Below are 25395 nucleotides of genomic sequence, written 5' to 3'. Positions count from 1 at the left end.
AGGACAGACAGATTAAAGTCCTGACACTTGAACAGGCAACACCGGAGAGATGGCTTGAGAGATTGTGGTTGGGGAGGGAGGGAGGGGGGGGGGGGGGGGGGGGGGGGTAATGCAAGTGAGGGCGTGAACTTGTCGAGTCAGGATAAGCCCGAGTGTGCACTGTCAAGACAGGCAGACTTATCCTAAACGTCAATCCACACAATGCCTGAATTAAACATCCAAATGGACATATATATCTCTGGACCATCTTTCCACAATCCCATCTCCGTACAAAGCGAGAAAAGGGAAAAGCCATGCTATGAATACACAGGACTTAATGGAAACAAAGCCCTGAAGGCTCATCTGGGTTATCCTTTTAGCATTATTTTGTATAAATCTGTGCCACCGTGCCTTTTTTTGCAAACTGTAAAAAGTATTCAATCAATCAGTCAATCAATGCTAAGCTTATTTTACAAAGGTGGACTTCCTCGACTCGTGACATCACTACTGAATGTTGGGGGCGGGGCAGATTTATCTTTTCCAACATTCATAAAACAGATCATTTTTTTTACGAGAACGCCAAAATTTAAGATACAGTTTTTCACATTATGTGAATTTCCAGGATTTTACATGATCTGTTGACCCCAGAGCTTTCTCCTTTATTTGCCTCAACACCAAATCTCTTCGCCGAGATTAGCCTACAAGCTCACAACGCCTGGGTAAAAAATAAAAAACCTGAAGCAGCAAGCGTTTCTACAACCTCATTCTGTTCGATTGGTGCCGAGATCTTATCTCCTTGACTAGTGCCGCTCCCCCAGTAATAGAAGAGCTCTACAGCATGGCTGTTAGACAAAGCCCTGGGCCTGTGCCAAACAGCACTTTTCCCCAAAAAAATGTCTGCTCTCCTTTCGTCTTCGCTGGTCTGAGAGGACGGGACACGTAAAAAAGCAGCACCATGGCGGATCGCATCCTGTACGGGCAGCAGTGTAATCAGAGGAATGTCAAGTGCATTTTCACCACCATTCTGTGTCATTAAATACGCCGTTAGGAGAGATATGAGGCCTGGGAATTCCAAACGAGCACAACGCACAAACAATGCTACAGAGTTGGCTATGGAACGTGGAGGTTCGGTTATAGAGGCAGCTAAGCATGTGAGAGAGGGAGCTCACACAGGGTGACAAATGACAATGACATGGCAGGCATGAAATTACAACGGGACAAGGAGATCGCACACAAAAATCATCAGAGTTAATTCAACTCTGACAAATGGACCTCGAATGGACCCATAGGGGTCCATTCGAAGTCCATTTGTGTACAGCTCATTTGGGTACAGTTCTGTCAAGAGTTAAATGAATCCTGAGGGTTTTCCTGCGGACCCGGTCCCCATTTCTTTACCCTGAGTCACTGGGGGCTGAGTCACGCTGACAGATAGCCTGAGAGCCACATCAGACAGCCGAGCGCCTGAGAATGAGTGAGAACGAGAAGAGGGGGCAGGAGTCGGTGGGGGAAACGAGGCCTGGCTGCGGGCCAGAAGCCAACGCCTGACATCACCCAACCCACTGAGTGTTGTACACGGAGGCAGCGACGGGATGAGGGGGGATGAGGGGGGGTGGGGGGTGGGGATGGGAGAATGAGAGGATTAGATATGTGGGCTGTGTATCGCATGGGAGCTTACGATGCCATTTGTATGACTATAAAACAGCTATGATATTGTAATAGCGTGAATCACACTATGCCTTCTGTGCATAATTTGGAATGAGGGTCAAATATATTTTTTTTTTAAATCATCAGGAATGCGTTTCATTTATATTCAAGACGAGGAAGGCAAGATATCCCTGCTAAGTTGTGGACGTCTTACCTTTAATTTACATACATTTACATGTCTTTGTATATTTAAGTTATTTTATCTGCCCTGTGCAATCTTTGTTTACAAATCCTAAAGGGCAAACAAATGTAATTGTTTAGATGTTCAATGTCAAAAACACAATTCAAATTGTTAACCGCAATTATCTGTGTGACAATTATTTGTTAAGTCAAATGTCATGATCGTGGCGGCCCTAGAGAAGGAGTGTGGGTCTGTGTAATGAGGCTGGATTGGAGATGATGAAGGGACTAGAAGGAGTGTGGTCTGTGTGAGGAGGCTGGATGGATGGATGGATGGATGTGGGAATCTGGATGCTTCAAACGTATGCTGATGAGTCAGGGAGCAGGCCTGTGTGTGAAGTGATGTGATGGAGAACGATCTGACGGAGAGATCTTCTCACTGCACAGGGATCAGGTGCTCTCTCTCTCTCTCTCTCTCTCTCTCTCTCTCCGGGATGGGGCGTGTCTGAGTGTGTGCATGTGTGGATGGGGCCAGGGGTTGTGGGAGAACAGGAGGGAGAGGCATATGAATGAGCCAAATGATGGGAGGGACGCAAACAACTGTTATTCTTGACGGTAAATGCATATTATATCCTCCTCCTCCCACATTCTTAACAGCAGTCTACGATGACATTCTGTCTGTCTCTCTCGCTCTTATTTCCCGTTTTTCCTTTCTCAAAACAAAGCTGTCAAACTAGAAACAGAAAAAAAAAAGTCAATTCTGTCGCCTCTCTAATCACGACCCGTTCATCTTTAATCAAAGTGACAGTGACTTCTTCAAAGAAGCCGTGGTTGTAAAACATCCCGCCACCACACACGCACACACCCATCCCTTCATCTCATCTAATTTCCACTCATTGTAGGATAATGGCTCTGGGTTAATAACTACCAGGCACACTCCTTGGCGGTGCCAGTGTTTTGGTAGCAGTGGCACCTCAGAGAGAGAGAGAGAGAGAGAGAGAGGAGGGGGGGGGGGTTGGTCCGGCGCAAGGAGAGTTCATCCAGACAAAAACGGAATGGGAGCACACAAAGTAAATAACCGTGACTGCTGTGAATATTCACTCCATCTCTGCGCCTCCTTAACCATTCATATTTATAAGCTATAAATTATGAATAGAACTGGGGTTGGAGGAAGAAGAAGAGCGCAGAGGAATGAACTGAACCGCGGAAAACCGGGGCAGCCTTCCAACCGTCCACGCGCCTCGGCAATGGCAAGGTCTGCTGTGCACTCTGCTTAAGTGGCGCTGGCCAATCTCATGCAACATGAACCTCAATTAAGAAAGAAAACATCAGGAAACAGTTCAGACAAGAAGGCACACTCCCACTCATTTGTCATATGCGTCAGTCAAGAAAACATGCACACACACACACACACACACACACACACACGTTTGAGAGTTGTACCAGAGGGAAGTAGTTCAGAACTTTGCTTCCTCCTCTTGTTATTTGTTTTACATGAGAGTATCTGCAAAAACACCTGATAAGTACAGTCAGCATCCATCTCGAACCCCCTCTGGGCTAAGAGGTATGGCCAATCAACATCCCTCCGTATTAACTGCCAGCCCTTCACACCAGGCACACCTCACAGAGAACGGGACATTAATGAGACGGAGAGGCAGGGAAAGAAAGCAGGCGGCATCGTATTAAGAGTCATTAGCCTAGCATTTCACACTCATTAGCACGGCAAAGGACAGAACAGTATCATCTATTTGTTTTTCCTCACCATCTCACTTAATAGGCCATCTTTTATGCACTGCTCAATTTGCTTTAATTGTTCCGTCCAGTGTCCACAGGGCATTCTGGGACTGTGCCTCCAACAAATAGCTACGGGTTTGTGTGCACGAAAAACTGTAATGGCGTCAACTAGAGGCACGAAGCATTATCAAGTTTTTCGCCGAGACAAATCGATACCAGCTCATGCTGAGAATAATATGAAATCTCAAATCAGACCAGCATGCCAAAAACAAAAGAAGAATCACCATTCACCTGCAGTGCAGCTAAATAACGTAGGGATAGAAGATATGCTAAGCCATACTGGCCTGTGTTGTCATGACTACAAACTCATACAAATCTGGTATTTATTCCACCGTTTGTTTCCCCACCTGGGATTTTGGGACCACGCATGCAGAGCAGGTGACAGATTTTTTTTTTTTTTTCACTGATGCTCCTGCACATCGACTGGGAATTGATTTTTAGCTGGAGGCAGCAAGGATGACAGCTTGCAGGGAGGTTGTTGACGATAAGACTAGAGAAAGCGAAAAGGAAATGAGAGAGATGGAGGGAAAGAAGTGAGGCAAAATAGGGACAGAGTGGGAGATAAAAATGAAGAGATATAGAGTCTAACATGCAGCCAGAAATGAGCTTCACAGTATTTCTCTAAATGACAATATCTCTCATTTTCGTATCGGTGTCTGCTACCGTGTTCTCTATTTGATGCTGTTAAAACCACCACCATGCCAAAAATAGGTCTAAATGACAAACATTCAGTGATCTGCCATGTCATGCTACCAACAATGCCAATGAACGGCCTTCTATTTATTTATGTCCCTTTCAAGGCGAATCTTCAGATACAAGGATATAATGTAAAGCTTTTGAGCCATAACATCATTTAGCCTAGTATTATAGTGAGGACACACTGTACGATATCATCTTAGTGGCATCAACAAAATGTCCACATCGTGGGAAAAGGTTTCTCATACGTGTCTCAAAGGCCGGGGCAAGCCGTTAGGTGAGCGGATAGTGAATCGAGTTGACCACATTATTGCAACGTCCAGGTTCAATCCATTCTGGAGAGCTGTGCTACATGGCCCTTCCCTGGTTCCCCCTTACTCTACTCTAAAAAGCTATCTAAAACAAATCACACAAACACTATAGGGATAAGGGGATGTCATTGTTTGTGTTAACAGACCCTCTTAACAGGTTTCATGCATTGAAGCACAGGGGATGAATTAGTTTCATGAGAAATAGCTGGAGATAGTACCAGCTCCTTCTAGAGAATTGCCAACCCATGTTGTCCTCTTCTGCCAAGTCAAGACATACGTGGGCTGACGTAGGTCCTAATCTCATCACGCAGCATGACAGGTAGACTCAATTCCACTCACAGTCTGACAAGGTGGATAATGAAGGTTTTCGCCATCGCACAGCGTGACATGTAATGAACGGTAATGCGACTGCCAAAATCATGCAGTCTGCACGCACCATTAGACGCGATGCAAGATACACACATTGAATGACAACATCCTGTGTGTGTGTTTAACTTACGTGCATCAGGTCAGCGCCCCATTAAGACCTGGAACGCATCTGTGTCATTTTTAGATTTGAGCTAAAAAGCATTATGTTAGACTTTGGCTATTCAAAAATAGCAGATCTAAAAGCTCATAGCGCGGCACCGAGTGCCGCGCTACGAGCTTGTAGATCTGCTATTTTTGAAAAATCGAGAAAGTGTGTGCAAATCTTTGAATATATATATTTTTAAAGCAAACATTTGTAACTCAAATCTTTGCTTTTGGGGGTCCCTGGAACAAAATATTTTGAGATGGGGGTCTGCGGCCAAATACATATACATTTTGGGGTCCTTGACATGAAAAGGTTTCAGAACCACTGACATAGCAACATACGTTTTTTTTTTCAAAAAACTGTTAGGCTTTAGAAGACAATTTGTAGACAATTTGTAGAATCGGAACCTCAGGCCTTAATGGGTTAATGCAAATAGGTTTTCTAAGTATGAAGAACCTAATTGGTCACTGCCTATCACTCTCTCCATCAGTGATTTGCACACATACACTGTAGACTACTAGACACCCAGCGTAGAACAGCCAGACACAAACCTCAACAGGTGCAGGACAGCTGTTCCAATTTTCTTTTTTTTTTATCATTGGGTACAAATACACCTTTTGAATGTGGCTCGTTCTAACCATCTTCATTCAGAAAACATTGCAGTATCATGCGTAGTCAGCTAATCACAGTTCTTTTTGTGGAGTGACAGACAGTCAGTGCAGGAAACAATTACATTTTACACTGATTTAAATCTATGTCAGTGTGCCAGCCCTTGCAATATGATCCATGATAATTATGAACCAAAAACAGAAATTTAAATAATGTCATACTTGGTGGTAATTAAAATAACAACTAGGTCAGGTCACTATTAAATACATGCCGTTATTACACTAGAGCAATACAATGACGGCAAGGATAGCTGGGCCCCAATAGCAAAAGTATTTGTGTGAGGCCTTTTCACATGCATGGGCCACAAGTGCGTTGAAATGCTGGGATGCTCTGCTCTCTCTTCCTGAAAGCAACAAGGCTTGGGGATTATGTTAAGTTAGGAAGCCTGGGGGCTTGGTGTTCATGCAGCATGCCATGAGGTAGGTGAGGCACGGACAGGAGGCGGCAGAGAAACGTCACCAAACTAAAACCTGACTGTTAATTTAACTTGTGTACAGTCTTAAAGGGAATGCAACCCTTTAGGGGTGTGCCGATACACTAATTTCACCAAACGATACGATACTTGGCTCACAAAAATTTCAAAATGTTTTTTTTTTCCAAAACGATACATATCGTCACGAAAAAGTATCGCGATATATCGTGGCCGTGGGACGATATATCGGCACACCCCTACCACCCTTATAACATGCGCACGTGTTTGTCATCATTTCACAATGTCAAAATCTTTCGGAGAAATACACCAAAGACATAGGGTATTTTTGCCACACTAAAATTTTGACCTCACATCCCCACAATGGGATTTATGTTGAAAATCTGCACGGTTTCCCCTTTAAGAGTGTAAGAATGGACCCTTATCAAGTCAAATCAAAGGAAAATTCACACTTTATTGTTTTGCTGTGTACCATATCACTGCCATATTCCTTCCATTAACAGTCTTCAAAAGCTTTAGCCAGACATAATCCTTGGGTAGAGGTCGACCTGTTCCAATGTAGTCAGTAATGGATTGTAAATGTTTGCCAGGATGGAAACAAAAGACATCGTCACTTTTAAGAGTATTTCATTATTCTACCCCCCGGGAATTGTGAACGAATGCCATGTCAGCCTGACCTACAGAACATTGTTGTTTCATTGGGCAGCTGTCCAGGGTGGGACATACTGAAACGATCCATATGCTAAAGGGAGTTTCCCCATCACCACTCCAGAAAATAAAATAAAACCAAAAAACGACACAAAAAGTTGTGGGGTCCAGGGATGTCATAACAGGACCATGTGGATGATTTGACCTTGAGCCAAGACAATGATCACCCTTATTCAGCTTACAATGAAAGAGACCTTCAAACCTTTGTCACATGCTGATGAATTTGCCTACCTCTATTGCTTTGTCCTGTTTGCATAACAGATGGCCACAAAGTTCCACGAATCAAGACGACAAACAAGACAGCAGTGTTTGGTTGGGGCAGAAAACAGTGCTGAAACAGTTGAGTCTTTCAAACAGACCACAGTCCAGAAGAGACTAGGGACAATGAACCCAAATTCCTCTCACTAGCCACACGGTAATACAAAGACAGAGAGGAAGCATGTCCCTGATTCAACTGGCCAGGCCCAGCAGTGAGAGACAAAAGCTAATAGCCTTGGCCTACGTGAGAGCAGAGGACGGAAGCATGTTGAAATGAAAATGTCTAACAGGTCCTCGATAATGAAAACTACATATGGTGGTGCAGCATAATCTAATTAGAGGAATTTGTAATGCAGAAAAGGTGGGGTTGCATATTTGGTCCATTTCAGTTTTCTGGTTTCTGTCTTCAATCTACCTGGCTGGAATAAACAGAGAGCTTAGTCTATTGTATGGGAGGGGTGGGCATAGGCCTGTCACAATTATTACTCGTCTAATCGCAATTATTTTATATAACCGCAATTATTTTTGCATAATCGTCATAATCAAGTCCATGTTAAAAAATGTCATATTTTCAAAAAATAGTGGAAATAGCCGATCTATAATCTCAAAACGCGTCACATCGTGTCGCGTTTTGAGATTATAGATCGGCTATTTCCACTATTAATGTTTATTTTTAAGTATAAAGTAATTAAATATGTGTTATTTGTCATATCTGCCCTGTGCAACTTCTGTTCACGAAAGCTAAAAGCCAAACAGAAATGTAATTTTTATTCATAATGTTCCATTAATTTTCAACGACAGAAACGCAATTAAATCGTTAATCGCAAATATTTGAGTGATAATTAATCGTCGACTTAAACTTGTAATCGTGACAGCCCTAGGTGGGCAGAGTGATCCGGTGCATGTGGTATTTGCTGGATTTTCTGAGCCATTTCTCTGCAGGCTCCTGGGCTTGCTGAGCTGCAGTAGACTTGGCCAGTTGGTTACCTCTGGGAGAGATGTTCCCATTGTGCACGCAGCAGGCTTCAAAAGGATGAGTGCGTTAATTACTTTAGAAAGAATGGGGCAAAAAGCAATGTTAATCACGATTGTACGGAGGAAGAGGGCGTGCGTTCAGTTAAATGCCAAGCCTTGTCACCGAAATACACAGTACAAAAAAAGAAAAAGGTCATTGACCATCCTGCCTGAGCTATTTGCTTTCATGAACCCCCGACACACTCCGTGTGGTCAAGTACACACTATGGTTCTGGACATACTGTTCACAATTGCTCCTTATTCCCATCCATTTTGCCAGGTGTAACAATCAAACACATCAGAGGCAAGAACAGGACCTGTTAGTTCCACTAAAAATGAAATATCTAGTACTCAAACTAATGAAGGCAATGGAGCTGAGGAACACAAAGTGGAAGAGCAAGAGGGAGAGAAAGCAAGCTGCTATTTGGTATACTTATCCATATTCTACTTATATCAGTGCAAGGATGGAAAGTTATATATATCAACTCACCAGTAGCGTCCGTGCCGCGTCATTCTGATGCACCTATTCCATCACAACAAAATAAAAATGTGTGACACACATGTAAGATGTGCTGGTTGGGATTGCCAAACAAAGCTCAGCAAAACAACGACAAAAATGGCTGTGCAAACAAAGCTCACATTGTGATTTACAAATCTGTCAGATATTTCTGAATTAACAATCACACAGTAAATCCTCAGTGTTCATTTGTATTTGTTTTACTCTTGCAACTATACAAATGTAAACATTTACAAATGTAAAAATGTGTACATCAAAGTTAACACTCAGGATTTCATAGTTCAGGCAGGGTAGAAAATACTAAAGACAAGGTTGAAGCTGATGAAAGCACACAGACACTGAATTTGACTTGAAATAAAGACTGCAGCATCACCCTACAGGGCTGACAGACAGCATGGTGTGGATATTGGATAACATAATGAGGCGGGAGAGGGAGAGTGTGGGATTAGAGCATCAAGAATTGAAAACCAAGGAAGGGTCAAGGCAGGGCTGACGCCCCAGCAGCATCCCGACTTGGGAAGATGCCAGGGAAGCACCACAACATTAACGTGGCCTCTACACCAGGGGTCTTCAACGGGGGTGTCCGGGACCCCTGGGGGGTCCTAGGAGATACTATAGGGTGGCCGCCAAATCTATGTGTGGTAGGATTTATTTGATTTATTTATATTTAACTTTTTTTTTTACATAAACCACTTGAACCCCAGCATCCCTATTCTGAGGATAACTTTAGCCAAAAACAGCATATCTACAAGCTCACAACGCCTCTATTTTCGGCAAAAAGGTTTGGTGTAGAGGAGAAAAAAAGAGCATACTAAGTACTGAGTGAAAGGTCAAGCTTACTAAGCAATAAGCATTGACGGTTCAGGGGGTTAAATGTCTAAAAATCCAAATGAACATGAACCCAACATACCCTGATGACAGTGCTGTCAAACAAGACTATGAACCCATCTATGAAATCTATGAAAAAATGTAACCTGCAACACAATCTTATAGTGGGGGGGGGGGGTCCCTGCTTCATCTCTCTCTCAGCTAGGGGGTCCTTGGCCTGGAAAAGGCGTTGAAGACCCCTACTCCACACAATGTGTGTGCCCAGAGTCAGTGTGCTGCTACTAGGGACTGGGACACAATGGGTGACATTAGGGTAACGTTAGCCTGATGTGGTGGTCAGCACTTACACAAGCTAAGATCGGGTACCCAGCTATAACAGACATCTTTAATAGACTGGCTTCCAACACGAAGAACTGGTTCATTGAGCTCAGCCAAAGTTAGCAAGAAGAAGACAGCTGAGGTAGTCGTTGTTTTAGCAAATGACCCAACAACTGAGGCTCTGACACCCACGCAGTCACACACACACACACACACACACACACACACACACACACACACACACACACGGTTGACTAGCTATACCGGCAAATCTCTAACCACCAGCAAGTCCTACAACACAGTCAATCAGCCCAAACTGGAACGTATGTGTGAGAGTTGGTTCAGTGGTTGTGTGTACGTCCTTCAACGTGGGGTGTCGTCATGTTTGTGCAACAACAACAATCCCGGTTTTTGTGTGTGTAACATGACATCATTCATCATAACAGTTCCTGTCTGGTGTGGGTTTTTTTAGTCGTTGGTTTTTTGTTTGTTACCTTTCGTCTCCTGGTCTCAGCAGTGCCACTCCAGACAAAGCATTGGTAAATGACCCGTAGATTTTGTTTCCAATTATCCACCTTATAGCCGTTCACATGGGAACACCCGGCCGGACTCATGACAGACGCAACATTCAGGGTGGATGTGGACAATGAAAGGTTCTCCACACACCGGTAGAACTGTTCTTGTGTTAGCTAGCTAGCTGCTAGCCTAGCTAGCACCACCAACAACTCTCTGTCCACAAATGGTTTCCGTTTGGAACAATATCCAAAACACGCTTCGGGCATCTGACCAAAAACACGCTTCTTTTATTAACCAAGCGACTAGTTAATAGCCTAACTAGCTGGCTAACGAGGAGTCTCGGCTATAAATACACGCTGTAGTTTTATATCTCCGTTGCTGTTTTTGACAGTTGTCTTTTCCTTTAGCTTCCACTTCTTCCACTCTCTCTCTCTCACGGTTAGCTTTAGCTTTCTTTTTGTAGCTGCTAGCCTGCTGCTAGCAAGCGAACCACGGGCTCCACGAAAGCCCCGCCCACCGGACACGTTGATTGGGCGACGCTGGAAAGACGACGTCAAGACGCGAGCGGGGTTGCCATGTCGTCTTACTATAAGCGACTTTGGGCTTATTTTTCTGTAAAGTTGCTTGTAAATATTGGTAGTCACGGGTTGCGGTTTTTTGGGCTGGCGTGTAGTTTTCTTATTTAGGCTTGCTTCCAAATGTTTTATTTATTTTTTAAAACCAATGGATCTCAAATATTTTCATAAATGTTTTGTGCCACAGGGAGCAATTGGTGTTGTTAGAATGTTTCGAAAATATTCCAAATATTGCATATTGTATTTCAAGAGTTTTTGTAAATAGCCGATCTACAAGCTTACGATGCAACGTGTTGTGAGCTTGTAGATCGTCAATTTTCAAGTTTAACGCGCTTATGTGGCCTAGTTGATTCTTTTGGGTTTGTTTTCCTAGACCTGGTTGCTTATTTCTCTCACAAAATATGGCAATGCTGTCAGTGGGGTGCTCTGGGGTGCGCGTGTTTTGCCACCCGGCACGTCCTGCATTTACTTCATTTGTTTTGCATTTTGATATTTCCTGTTGTTTTGTAATATTTTAATAGATGTATTTCTTCTAATGCAAAATATGAATAATTTAAAACATATTAATACAAATGATAAAGAATTAAAAAACACACATATAATAAAACAGCACACCAGAAACAACACCTCCACCCCTGGGATTCAAAACCGATCAAGATGTTATAGCCCCTCCTCTCTGCAGCAAGAATGTGCTTTTAATATAAACTTCGTTGTACGATGGTGTCGCGCGCCGAAAATAGCCGACCTGCGTTGTGGGCTTGTAGATCGGCTATTTTCGGAGTAAGACGAGCCTTTTCTTGAATGGGCGTCGTCGCAGGGAAACTATGTGCATTGGCCTTGTCTCTATGGATCAGAGATGTGATATCTGATAGTGTTTACCACAACAGTCCATCCTATTCCATACCAGTTTGAAAGGGACAATAATTGCTTTTGATTAGTAGGCTGCTCTTTTTCCTCTGTGTGTGTGTGTGTGTGTGTGTGTGTGTGTGTGTGTGTGTGTGTGTGTGTGTGTGTGTGTGTGTGTGTGTGTGTGTGTTTATATATATATATATATATATATATATATATATATATATATATATATATATATATATATATATATATATATATATAAAAATATACACATACATATATATATATATATATATATATATATACATACATACATGTATGAACGTATGAACTATTAATTAAACTGAATATAATGTGTTACGAGGTGCAGAAAGGGCCTAGTATATGATAGCAATATGTTATCAGCAGTCAAAGTCTGACACCTAGTGGATTTATTGTGTATGTACTACAGTAACCTAGAGACAGCATTCAACTCTTTCTTCAGATTGAATGGACATCCCATTACATTACATTACATTACATTACATTACATTACATTACATGATATGACTAACAAAACATTCAGACATTTATTTTCTAACCCAGACCTAAATAGCTGTCAATCTCAATTAAATTGATTGGTTGATTGATTGATTGATTGATTGATAAAAATATTCTCTCCGGCACTCAGGTGGTGCAGTGGTAAAGTACCTGCCCACCACCACGGAGGTTGTGGGTTCGAATCCACCGTGGTGCATCCGGCTTTGTCGACGTGTTCGAGGGAGGGAAGCCGGGGCGGGGAGGGTGTCACTGCACATAATCCTACGGGCTGGGGCGGCAGGCCGGCAGGGTGTGTTGGGCGGGACGCGGGACGACTGGAACGAAGGCCCTACGTCCTCCTGGTGGGGGCTCCTCACTGGTAGGTGAACCAGTAGGATACAACAGCAGTGGCAAGTGGCAACACAGAAGTGTGTCACTGCTGACACACATAGGGGAGAAAAGTGGTAAAAAGCTAAAATAAAAAGAATACAATTAAATACTCGTACATTCACAAATGAACGGTTGTGTTGTACGCAACACACAAAAGGATTAACTCAAAACATCTCAAGAGCCCATCCTTTAGCGTATGTATGTGTGCGTATTCTGTGTAAGTTGTTTAAGTTGTGGATGATGATGATGATGATGATGATGATGATGATGTGTGTGTGTGTGTGTGTGTGTGTGTGTGTGTGTGTGTGTGTGTGTGTGTGTGTGTGTGTGTGTGTGTGTGTGTGTGTGTGTGTGTGTGTGTGTGTGTGTGTGTGTGTGTGTGTGTGTGTGTGTGTGTGTGGATACGTGAAAGTAGGCCTATGTGATAAATAGGGGGAGGTAGCTGAGGAAATTTATAGCTGCTATAAAAGCAATAGAAAAAATACAGTTAATAAAATACTGGATCGATATTTGTCAATGACATCATGTTTGTTGTAGGAAAACAATACAATTAGTCTAACAGCAGAGGCCCTCAGATTTTGAGGTACCCCTACCCCATCAGAACAAAAGCAGCAAAAGTTTTTTCTTATCTTCAAGGTCTCCCATTACTGAAATGGATGGTTGCAAACCTTTGTTTGGGGCAAAATTGTTTTTTTGGCCGATTCTTTACACCTAGAAAGGGGATTACAGAGCACCCGGAACTGGTAGTGAGCAAACTGAGAGCACTGGGAGCCAACTCAAGGCGCAGCTAGGAGTGGAAGGAGATGCACCACCTATGTAGACACACGACAGCAGAGCTAGCAACACTGCAGAGTCCTCTTTTACAGTCAACACAAAAGTACAATTTCCCCCTAATCTGAAGGTACGTTTAGAGGCCTATATTACAGTATTTCTTTGGGTAAATCACATTTTGACTATTTGGTGATGTAGGACGGACATCTGGTTCATACCTCAACAAATCTGATGAAGATAACAGTGACCATTTTCAAGTTATGGCCTTTCCCCTATTCAGAATGGCCTTTTTCAGAGATTGGGGTAGGTGTAAAGAATAGGCCAAAAAACAAATTTTTCCCCAAAATAAAATTTGCAACAATCCATTTCATAAATGGGAGCCCTTGAAGATAAGAAAAAACACGTTTTTTCCTCAATCAATTGTTTGACTGACACTGTGGGAATAAATAGTCTGTACTGTCTGGATACCAAAAGTGTTTAAAGCCTGGAAACCAGACAAATCTGCCATTACAAAAACAAATTTGCCCTCGGCTAGACGAATCTGCCAGAGCGAAATACCAAACTTGATGTAATTTTTTTAGTTTTGTATTGTATTGTACAGCACTTTGTAATTTATTTTTGTAAAGCTGCTATATAGTATATAAGCTTTATATTATTGTTGTTGTTGTTGTTGTTGTTGTTGTTGTTGTTGTTGTTGTTGTTGTTGTTGTTGTTGTTGTTATAATTATTATTAGGATGCATCTATTGCTGTAGGCCTATAGCCTACTGTGCAGGCTTTGCCATGCTCCTACATTTAATTGAGATATATCTCTACTCACTCCCAGCAATTTCACAAGTCTTGATTTTTCAAAATTTTACTTGTGACTGAAAATCAAGACTTAAAATCCCTTAGTTAATTTCAAGACGTGTCTGTTAGGACACTGTAGAAGACAGTAGAAGAGATGTTAGTATTATTTTCTGAAAATGTCACTTGGGGGCAGTGCAAGTCCACTTATCTAACCACACTATAGGCTACTCAGAAGATAGGAGGAATGTTTGCCATGGCTCTTTAAATCCTTCTGAGCTATAGTCATGTTTTCTTTTTTTTATGTTTATGATTTTTATTCAGCATTAATAGCAGGTTACAATAGATATAGTTGCGGATACAATAAGACTCATGCCTTTTTCTTTTTCATATGTACAAAGACAGACAGTACAGTACAATTCACAAAACATAACGTTTAACACTTAGCTGGTTCAGAGTACAGGGCTGGTTCAGTTCGACACAACATTCAATTTTCCCCATACCCTCCCTCCCTCCCTCCCTCATGGGTCTTTAGTCCCCGTTCGTTTCACCACATGAAAATGAATAGATAAAAATAAAAATAAAATAAAATAGATCCTAAGAAAAAGAAAAACATTATGTTAAATCAGCAAAGTCCACAACATGTTATAAAGGGGAAAAGAGAAGAAGAAGAAAAAAAAAAAAAAACATAACCTAAGAATACTCCTTTTCCCCTCTTTCTCTCCCTCTCCCCTCCTCCCCAGTAGAAAGCAAAGTAGACAAAGGTAGGAAGACAGTGTGACGGCGTGAAGGGCAGATGGGGGGGGGGGTTCCAGATCAGTGGAGGGGTTTTGTCACAGGCAACCTTATGTGGCCTCAGGTAGTCTCGTCAGATTGGTAAGATAGGTTATTATGGAGCCCCAGGCGGACAAAAATCCACCTGGTGATCCTCTTAAGTCAAATTTAATTTTCTCTAGTTTCAGGAATAACATTACATCTTTCAGCCATAGATCTGGTTTCGGGGCACAAGGAGATTTCCACTCTAGGAGGATTTTCCTCCGTGCCAGCAATGTAAGAAAGGCAATACCATTCTGTGTTACTTTATTAAAAGTCTGATCTTTGGGCAGGACCCCAAAGATAGCAGTTACAGGGCTGGGCTGTAAGCTAATGTTAAACATTTGTGATAAGTGTCTAAATATAGTAACCCAGTAACTCTCCAAACGAGGACAAGACCAAAACATATGGGTTAGATTTGCCGGGGATGTTTGGCATCTATCACAGCTGTCATCCACAGTAGGGTATATTCTAGACAGTTTGGCTTTGCTATAATGAGAGCGGTGTAAGACTTTGAGTTGTATCAGGCTAAGTCGAGCACACGAGGTACTGCCATTCACTCGGATCTGAGCTTGATTCCAGATATCGTCTGTGATGGGTTCCCCAAGTTCCCCCTCCCACCCTGTTTTAATTCTATCCAGAGAGGTGACCCTTAAAGAGGATATAATGTTATAAATAGAAGACATGAGGCCCTTTACCTGCCTGGGAGCATCCAAGATAGACTCCACCCCTGACCTGGCCGGAATGTTAGGGAATGAGGGATTATATGTTCTGGCAAAATTGCGAATTTGAAAGTATCTAAACAGGTGAGAGTTTGGGAGTTCATATTTAGTTGCCAGTTCCCCGAAGTTAGCAAAAATTCCATCTATGTATAAATCCTTTAAGTTAGAGAGACCCCGTCTATGCCACATGGAGTAACCTGGATCTGTCCTTGCCGGGGCAAATAAGTGGTTGTTATTTATAGGGCTATAGAGGGATATTTCACGGAGGCCAAAGAAGGTTCTGAATTGAGACCATATCTGCAGTGTGGTTAGAACAATAGGATTGGAGGTTTGCTGATTAGGGGAAATAGGCAATTTAGTGGTGATTAACGCCAATAGAGATGTCTTGGGACAGGAATTTGCTTCAATTTGACACCAGTCCAGGTCAGGGTTGTGGGCCCAGCAAGTGATTTTAGAGATGTTAGCAGCCCAATAATAATACCTAAAATTAGGCAGGGCAAGGCCACCGTCATCTCTATTTCTCTGTAGGTATTCCTTCTTTAATCTTGGAGTTTTTCCTCCCCATATAAAAGATGAGAGTAGTGTATCCAGTTTACCAAAAAAGGATCTGGGGATAAAAACCGGCAGAGCTTGGAATAAATACAGAAAACGGGGCAGAACATTCATCTTGACACAGTTTACTCTCCCTGCCAGAGATATATTGATGATTCCCCATCTATGTAGGTCCAATTTAAGTTTATCAACAAGGGGTAAAAAATTATCTCTAAACAGCCCATCTAGAGTCCTACAGATGTGTACCCCCAGGTATTTAAAGCCAGAATCTGAGGTACGAAAGGGCAGTGATCTATCTGGAATATGACGGGCCAAGTTATTTACTGGGAAACATTCACTTTTATTATAATTTAATCTGTAACCAGAGAAGGTACCGAATCTGTTCAACAGCTCAATGATCTTTGGGGTGGTGGAAATTGGATCGGATATGAATATCAATAGGTCATCTGCATACAGAGAGAGTTTGTATTCCATTCCCCATCTACGGATTCCCTGAATAAAAGGGGCTGACTTTAGGGCGATAGAGAGGGGCTCAATTGCAAGAGCGAACAGTAGGGGGCTTGCTGGGCAACCCTGTCTACAGCCTCTTGAGAGTGTGAGCATCTGAGAGTTCATCCCATTGGTGACAACGGAGGCTTTTGGGGCTGAGTAGAGAAGTGAAATCAAAGAAACCAGGTTGGAACCAAAACCAAACCTCTTGAGAACCTCCAGTAAGTAACCCCACTCGACCCTATCGAAAGCTTTCTCCGCATCCAGGGAGACCACCACCTCGGGGGTCTCCGAGGATGCGGGAGAGAGAATAACATTAAGGAGACGGCGAATATTCGATGAGGAATGGCGGTCTCTAATAAAACCTGTCTGGTCAGTCGAAATAATGTCGGCTACAACCGTCTCCATTCGTGAAGCCACAATTTTCGCAAGAATCTTATAGTCAGCATTTAAAAGGGATATGGGACGATATGAATTACAATTCAGTGGATCTTTATCAGGTTTTAGAATTAGGGAGATTGATGCTTCTGTGAGTGTTTGTGGTAGGGAGCCTTGGTCTAATGAATCACTGAACATATCCAATAACAGTGGAGCTAGTTTGTTAAAAAATAGTTTATAAAATTCAACTGGGTAACCGTCTGGGCCAGGAGCTTTCCCATTTTGCATCGTCGAAATTGAGTCGTTTAACTCACTCAGATTCAAGGGTTGTTCTAGAGTCTCGCGCTTAACAGGGTGGAGAGTCGGGAACTGGAGGTCCCCAAGAAAATTCATCATATCTGTGGTATCTACAGGGAACCGAGAGGAGTATAAGTCAGAGTAGAAGCTTTTGAACGTGTTATTAATATCGGCTGGGATAACTGTGCATGTACCAGATGGGGTCCTTATTTGAGGGATGTTTCTAGTTGCACTCTCTTTCTTGAGCTGATGGGACAGTAAGCGGCCTGCTTTCTCTCCATGTTCGTACACGAGGCCTCTCGACCTCAGTAACAGTTTCTCGGTTTTCTCTGTTGTAAGTAAATTATATTGCATCTGTAAATTTAGCCTCTCTTTATACGTTTCAGGGGAAGGAAATGTTGAGTAGTCATTATCCAATTTTGTAATGTTTTCAATTAGCTGGTCCTGTTGCTTTTTCTTTAATTTATTATGCTTTGAGCAGTATGATATAATTTCACCACGGATTACGGCTTTCAAAGTTTCCCAGAGTAAGGATGGAGATACTAAGTCAGATTTATTGTTTAAAATAAATTCGTCAATTTTGTTTGAGATCAGTGAGCAAAAACTAGGGTCGTTTAATAATAAGGGGTTTAGTTTCCAGGGAGGACGAGGTTTATTTAAATTCGAAAAGTTAAGATCAAGCAACAGGGGGGCGTGGTCTGAAATTACAATGGCTGAGTAGTTAACGTTTCTAACTGAGGGTAAAAAGAGCTTATCAATGAAAAAGTAGTCGATTCTAGTAAAAGTTTTATGGACATTCGAGAAAAATGAGAACATTTTTTTATCAGGAAATTGAAAACGCCAGGGGTCCACACATCCCACTTGACTCATAAATGATGATATGGCCTTAGCCATCTTGGAGAGGGGTCTTTTCTTTGAGCTCGATCTATCTAAAATTGGATCAATGGTACAGTTTGCGTCGCCTCCAAAGATCAATTGATAAGAGTTCAGATCGGGCAAGAGAGAAATTATCTTATTGATAAAGGCTTCATCGTCCCAGTTAGGGGCGTAGATGTTTACCAAGAGCACTGGTGTATTAAAAAGACATCCGGAAACTATAATGAAACGACCATAAGGGTCAGAGATAATATCCTTTGTAGTAAATTGAACCTTTTTATGGATTAGAATGGCAGTACCCCGTGTTCTCGAGTCAAAGCCTGAATGAAAGATCTGACCCACCCAATGTGCCTTCAGTCTAGGTTGGTCCTTTACGGTCAGGTGCGTTTCCTGTAGGAAGGCAATCTCAGTTTTAAGATGTTTCAAATGGGAGAGAATACGCCCTCTCTTAACTGGGCCGTTCATTCCCCCAGTATTCCAACAGGTGAACCTCAGGGAGTCCCCCCCCATCCGCACGCCACTATTGGTCAAATTAGACATAATTTTAGCCTAACCTAAATAAACAAATTTAAGAAGAGAGGAGAGGGAGAGAAAAAGAAAGAGAACAGAAGTGGGGAGCAATGCTGATAAAATATAGCTGGAGTAGTAATACTTAGTATACCAAACCAGCCCCAACAAAAGGATCAAATAAGCCATATGGTGATGAACAGGACCCAAAACCCCCCTCCCCCCCAAAACAAAATACACATAGACAGTGACATGGACAATATGAGAGGCCATATAGTCATGTTTTCTAAATAATATTTAAAAAACTGTTGTCTCCGCCGTCTCTTGCACCCTGTCTGTCCGTCCGTCCCTCCGTCCGTCCGTCCGTCCATCTGTCCGTCCGTCCTTCCGTCTGTGAACAGCTAATCTCCGGCACCGTTCGCCCCATCGCAGCAAAACTGTGCACACACACTCCCTGGGTGCCAGAGCAGAAACTCTGCCCCAACTTTTGACAGTACTCCTACAGATTTTGTCCAAACATCACGCTAATCGGTATCCATTATTTCTATAGTCATTAAACCAAACGGGTCTTTCAGATTTTTCATATTCCATCCTGATTGGCTAAGATTGACATCTAAAGTTTGCAGGAGTGGCCCGTTTTGAACAAAATGCCACAAATCATGAACGCAGTGTCTAATTGCGGTGAAACTTTGCATGCACATTTGCACTATGTTGAGGAACAAATGCCACACTTTTAACATTGACCTATTATAGTGCCACCAGGAGACCAATTTTAGCATTTTTATATTAGGCTACTCCTACGAATGTTGTCCAAACATCATGCAAATCGGTACAAATCGCGGTGTCTATAGTAAAGTGTGATCAAGACGGTTCCGTTCGATTTTTCATATTCCATCCTGATTCCGAACATTGCTGGCCCACAATTATGGAATAAATTCATTTATTTATTTATGTATTTATATCTAGATACGGCAGGTTTGGCATTCCATACACAATAACCTACCTGACCTGGCGGAGACCTGTGCTCCGAGGAGCACTTTTTCTAGTTAAATATATGGCGACTTCAAGATGAAGTATAATGTTATTTCTTAAAATACAGTGGCCAAAAGTTGTGTCTCTATCCTATAATTCTATATTGTAGATCTCAAATTAACCCTGATTAAGCTAGGGCTGCAATTATTTTATTCAGATTGCATTTATATTGTATTCATTGAATTATAAAATGAGTAACACAAACATGAGATGTTAACGCAGCACTCTGTAACTTTTTTGAATTAATAAAAAAGAAAAATATGGTAGAGTATGTCAAATACAATATAACATATACAATTGGAGTGGTTGTATTTTGTCTCCCTGCTCTATTGAGACATTTCGATTGTGTCACCTAGACAAAGGATCTGACATGGTCAAGATTCAATTGATCCCCCGAGCAAGCGGGTAGGCTCTATTAGCTCAATGGTACAAATGTCAACACTTGCACAAGAAACCGGGTTCAAATCCGGGTAGAAGAGGAATGTTACATAGTGCAGTTTTAGATGTATAGCATTGCTGATGAAAAAATGATGGCAAATTAGTACAAACTAAACTTTTCAGTCAGTAACTATCATTTATGCTTTACAGACTGCTGGTACAACGGTCAAAGAAATGATGTTGCCTGGGAGTAGGCCTACAGTAGCTCTGGTCCATAGCTAGGCCTACAGTAGATTGCATATGCTGATTGGTGATTTACTCAATTACTGCTCAATTTGTGGGAGCCTTATCTTTTAACGTCAGTCTATTAATCACCGATTCATCACAGTCAAAATGCATGAAGAAACGTTTTGCTGTCTCATCTAGCCTTAAAGAATTGTCAGACTGTCACCTCAGCAGTATTGTCACGGTGGCTGCATCCTCTGACGCAGGCCAAGCCATTTACCCAGGTTGCTGCGTATTTGCCCAAACAATAAACACGTCAGCCAGGAAGAAACAAACTCTCTGAATAACAACTTCAAGCAGAAGATTAATAATTACTTATGAGGTCATGTTTACTTATTAACCATTAACTCAATCAGAGATGAAATAGCATGAATAATTTCACGGTGAATGCTCATTCATAACCTCTCCTCAGGCATACAGCACACACAACAGGTGATAAGCCAAACACAGTATGCAGAGTAGACATGGTAGTGGCCTCCCACCATGTTATCCTCACTATGCATAAAGAATGAAGCATGGCTTACATCATCATTATGAGCTGACTCATTTAGGAATGTCTTTGAGCATGGTAGCCTAAACTTTGACATTGTTAACATTGACATTGTTTGAACAAAATTGAAAACTTTCCATACATCACAGAATGAGATGTATATAATTATATTGCAACCACAGTCCTGAATATTTGTCAAAGTGGAATGCACTATACAACACTGTAGCTACTTACTGGCACCATTTCATAATGATGTGATAAGTAACAGTATCTGTTATTATATGTCTTTCACCTGTAACAATCACATTGGGCACATTGGGGGAACAAATACAATTTCATGATGAGTGTTTGTGATCATTGAAATTATATCAGTTTTGTGATGTTTGATTAATGTCTGTTACGGCACAGCTCAATACATGTGCCAAATTGTGCCTAGTTTCTATATATGAATTATGGCTGTCCAATTCTTTTAGTTTATTTATGCATTTATCTTTATAAGTTAAATGAAAGGACAATGCATTCATTTAATTAAACAGACAGACAGACAGACAGACAGACAGACAGACAGACAGACAGACAGATAGATATTCTTGCTTAGATGTGCGTGTATTCTTCAAGGCTGCACTGCAACTGTGTAACTCGTGACATTCTGCTTTTAAAAATATATATTTTCTATTTTCACAAACAAGGAACAAGTGGGCTGAAGGAGAACAAGTTGGATCACTTTCCGTCTAGCCTCGGTAGTCGGTACCCAGGCTTTTGTTTTCCTTACTTACCACCTGAACACCCTGCTCGGACAGTTAGGTCAAGCACACCTCTCCAGGCACACCTCTCCAGGTCAAGCAGACACTCAAACTAAAACGCACAAAATAATGAAAACTAGAATTTAACAATGTTTAATTATTAACTGAAATAAAACTACAACTAAGCTTTACAAAACATGATAACTCACTGACCCTGCATTGTGTGTGTTTTTTTTTTTACAAAACTAAGTAAAGCTAAATAGAATCATAGAGAAAATGTCCTTAGTTTTAGTCTTTGTCAGTTTTCCATGAAGAAGACTATGAACCATATCCTCCAATATGTGCCAGTTTTAACTGTTACAACAATTTTCTTATGTTTTTTTTTATTACACATTATCTTTTCTAACCTTTTTCAATCTCGCACCTAAAAATTCCTAACACAAAAACATGATGAAAACTAAACTAAAACCAAGTATTTTCACAAAATAAAAACAAAACAAAACTAACTAATTAAAGCCAAACTGGAATTGAAAACATTAAGTTAAAACAAAATAAAACATTATGAAAAGACTGTAAGTAAGGAAAACAAGGTAAATCACAGCCTGGACACCGTGCCCTGAGCCGTCTGCTTGACTTCTCCAGGTCAAGCATTATATGGCTTAGGGCAGGGTGCTCCCCTGCCGTGCATGTAGGAGCTGACCAGGGTAGTAAACAGTATTGTGACCAATATAAACCTAATCCATTTTCCCCACACGTAGGATTTCATTAGATGAACACAATGGCACTTGTGACTCAGACACAGACACACTCAATTCAATTTGAGACGATAGCATAACAATCAGCGACAGGCAGCAGCCCCCAGACAGTTGCTCCTTGGGATTGCATTAACCACTTAAACCCTCTATTCTTAGAAAAAAAACAGACCTGAGTTACAACTGTACTTGGCAGACTTTTATCACTCTACGGCAAAGCTGTTTGCCAAAAATAGCAGATCTACAAGCTCACAACGCGTTGCAATTCTGAGCATGTAGATATGCTATTTTTGCAAAATGATCCCCCCAGAATAGGGATGCTGGGGTTCAAGTGGTTAAAAAAGCCCACTAAGAAATGACATACTGTACCAATGAGCATGGGTCAGGGTCATTATAAAACCAATTAGTGGAGGACAGGAGAGGCATGTGGTCAGGGCTGAAACCTTGGATTCTCTTCTAAACGATTATTACATCAATTACTTTTTTGATTAATAGAATAATCGAGAAGCGCGTTCCTTATTTCTTTTATATCAACGAATTGATGAACCACTTGAGCGACATTATACGTTGTCGCACAGCGGTGTCGTGCAAAACATATGAAAATAGCTGATCTATAAGCTCAAAACGGGTCTCGGTGCAACGTGTTGTGAGCTTGTATATAGGCTATTTTCACAATTTATTTTGAAATTGTTTGACATTTTTGGAAACTTTTAATCTACGATGACATGCCCCAATTAGGGATCGCTTATGAATCAAATAAGAAATTAAATCATCGATTACATTCGAGCGAATTGATGTGTGCAAATCGATGACTAGTTTGATTAACTGTTGCATGGCTACATGTGGTAAAATATTGTTCACAGAGGAAAAACATGTCAGGGTCCTCAGGGAGTTTCCCATTGGCCACGGCTCTTCAAAGCACAAGTATTTGTGACTTGTCCAATTGGCTCCTCAAATCCACAGATATTTGACGCTGTATGTGAAAATGTGGTTAGCTTTGAGTTCAAATAGAGCAGCTTGCTTTGGTTGGACCATGCCAGAGACCCGAGGGGGAGATTGACACGGGCCGTATCACGTCACCATGGGGGCTCTGTGGGACCAAGTGAACCCTCTGTGGGAGTGCTATGGAGGGGTTCAAATGAAAGTGCACCAAGGCCACCCAAACTCCACACAGCAGTCAGAATTCCCTAAACTGTCATGAGGATGAGCATGTTTAGCATGTTTAGTTTAGGATGCAGATGGGAATCAAATTCCTGACTCACTGTCTCAGCAAATAGTTTCATCTCATATCTCCATACTGACATCTGTTTGGGACCATGCAGAGGAGATTCAAGCTCTGTAGCATGTTACTAATTCATACCCACAGTGGTGGAAAGAACTTACTGTAAGCACATTTAATCAAGTGCTTGCACTTACAGTAAGTACAATGTATAGGCACTTTTACTTTACTTGAGTATTATTATTTTTTTCAATACTATTCTAATCTTCCTGGGGACATTGACATGAAAAATGTTTGTTCCCTGCTACTGAACATTAATGCGTTACTAATTTCTGCATAACGAGTACAATTTTGAATGCAGGACTTGTAATAGAGTATTTCTACTTTGTGCTATTGCTTTAATTGTCATCCTAGCAGATACCAGGATCTAAATGTATCAATTGAACAGCAGGAAGATCAAATAAAACCACTGCAGTTGTGTTATATTGTACTTATTACTTATTACTTGTTACAGTGTAACTTGAAGTAAACAATCAGAGACTAGTACTTCTACCACAGCCTACCCATCTTTCTCTTTTAAAACTTGATTGTTCCTCCACACACTAGTGATCATTTTCTTGCACTAGACCCTTTTGCTTACCATAAACTTTCATTTCAATATGTTTGTCTCCCAGATGTAAAGATGCTGGGCCCTATTTTGCACGCCGCCTAAACCTTTTTTTGTGGCCATTTTTTATTATTTTGAAAAACCTTTTGAAATAGTGAAATCTTGTGCTATTATTAGGGAGAAGCACCCAGTATGAACTGCATGGATGTAGAGCAATTACATGGGAAACTGTGACTTTCGTATCAATGTCACCATGTCCCTCGTTAACTCTGTAGAAAAGTAGAGACAGGGTGTAATAAGGAAAGAACCACTCATTCCTGCCACAGGGGGTAATTTTTTACTATTTTGAAAAACCTTTTGAAATAGTGAAATATTGTGCTATTATTAGGGAGAAGCACCCAGTATGAACTGCATGGATGTAGAGCAATTACATGGGAAACTGTGACTTCCGTATCAATGTCACCATGTCCCTCGTTAACTCTGTAGAAAAGTAGAGACAGGGTGTAATAAGGAAAGAACCACTCATTCCTGCCACAGGGGGTAATTTATACAATAAATTGCTTTTCCCTGAGCTTTGAATGTGGTCATTTTCTCCATGTGTGAATGGTAAATTGCATGAAATTGGCTCTTTCAAGTGGCCTGCATCCATTAGTCATTTGCAATCATGGAATTTGTATTGACAGGCAAAACGGAATAAACCATTCTGTACCATTTACACAAAATGAAAATGAATAGATAGAACTATATAGGTTGACTGAAGTAGGGCAATGTGCGCTTTCATTTATAGGCCACAGAATTTAATTACTATTACAGTAGAATTGTCTTGACAATTGACCATGGCATTGAAAAAAATATGACACAGACAAATATGACTTTCCAGCCATGTGTGGTAGTGCATTTTAGGGCAAATTGTTTGCCCTAAAAGAGTATTGTTTTTTTTTTGCACATCCTCTAATAATATTACCTTTTAACACATAGCCAAGATCCC

The 25395-nt window shown here is 41.4% G+C and overlaps 1 protein-coding gene across 3 annotated transcripts in view; it reads right to left on the bottom strand.

Moving 5' to 3' along the window:
* Window positions 1-25395, bottom strand: part of LOC311054995 (ubiquitin carboxyl-terminal hydrolase 22) — a 75704-nt gene that overhangs the window by 48957 nt on the left and 1352 nt on the right. The window contains exons 1-2 of one of the 3 annotated variants that reach the window (XM_084071045.1): window positions 10355-10846; window positions 8688-8720 (exon numbers count right to left, since the gene is read on the bottom strand). The exons of 1 other annotated variant lie outside the window; for it this stretch is intronic. In XM_084071045.1, the coding sequence (XP_083927171.1) occupies window positions 8688-8720; window positions 10355-10474 (153 nt within the window). In that variant the 5' untranslated portion in view covers window positions 10475-10846. Of the gene's footprint in view, window positions 1-8687; window positions 8721-10354; window positions 10847-25395 lie in introns of those variants that run through there. One more of the 3 variants, XM_084071046.1, reaches the window with a different exon arrangement.

This window comes from Gymnoscopelus microlampas (genome assembly GCF_963454915.1).
Source record: "Gymnoscopelus microlampas genome assembly, chromosome: 11".
NCBI classification, from domain to species: Eukaryota; Metazoa; Chordata; class Actinopteri; order Myctophiformes; family Myctophidae; genus Gymnoscopelus; species Gymnoscopelus microlampas.
The sequence above is the reverse complement of the archived record's forward strand: the minus strand, read 5'-3'. Positions and strand labels throughout refer to the sequence as shown.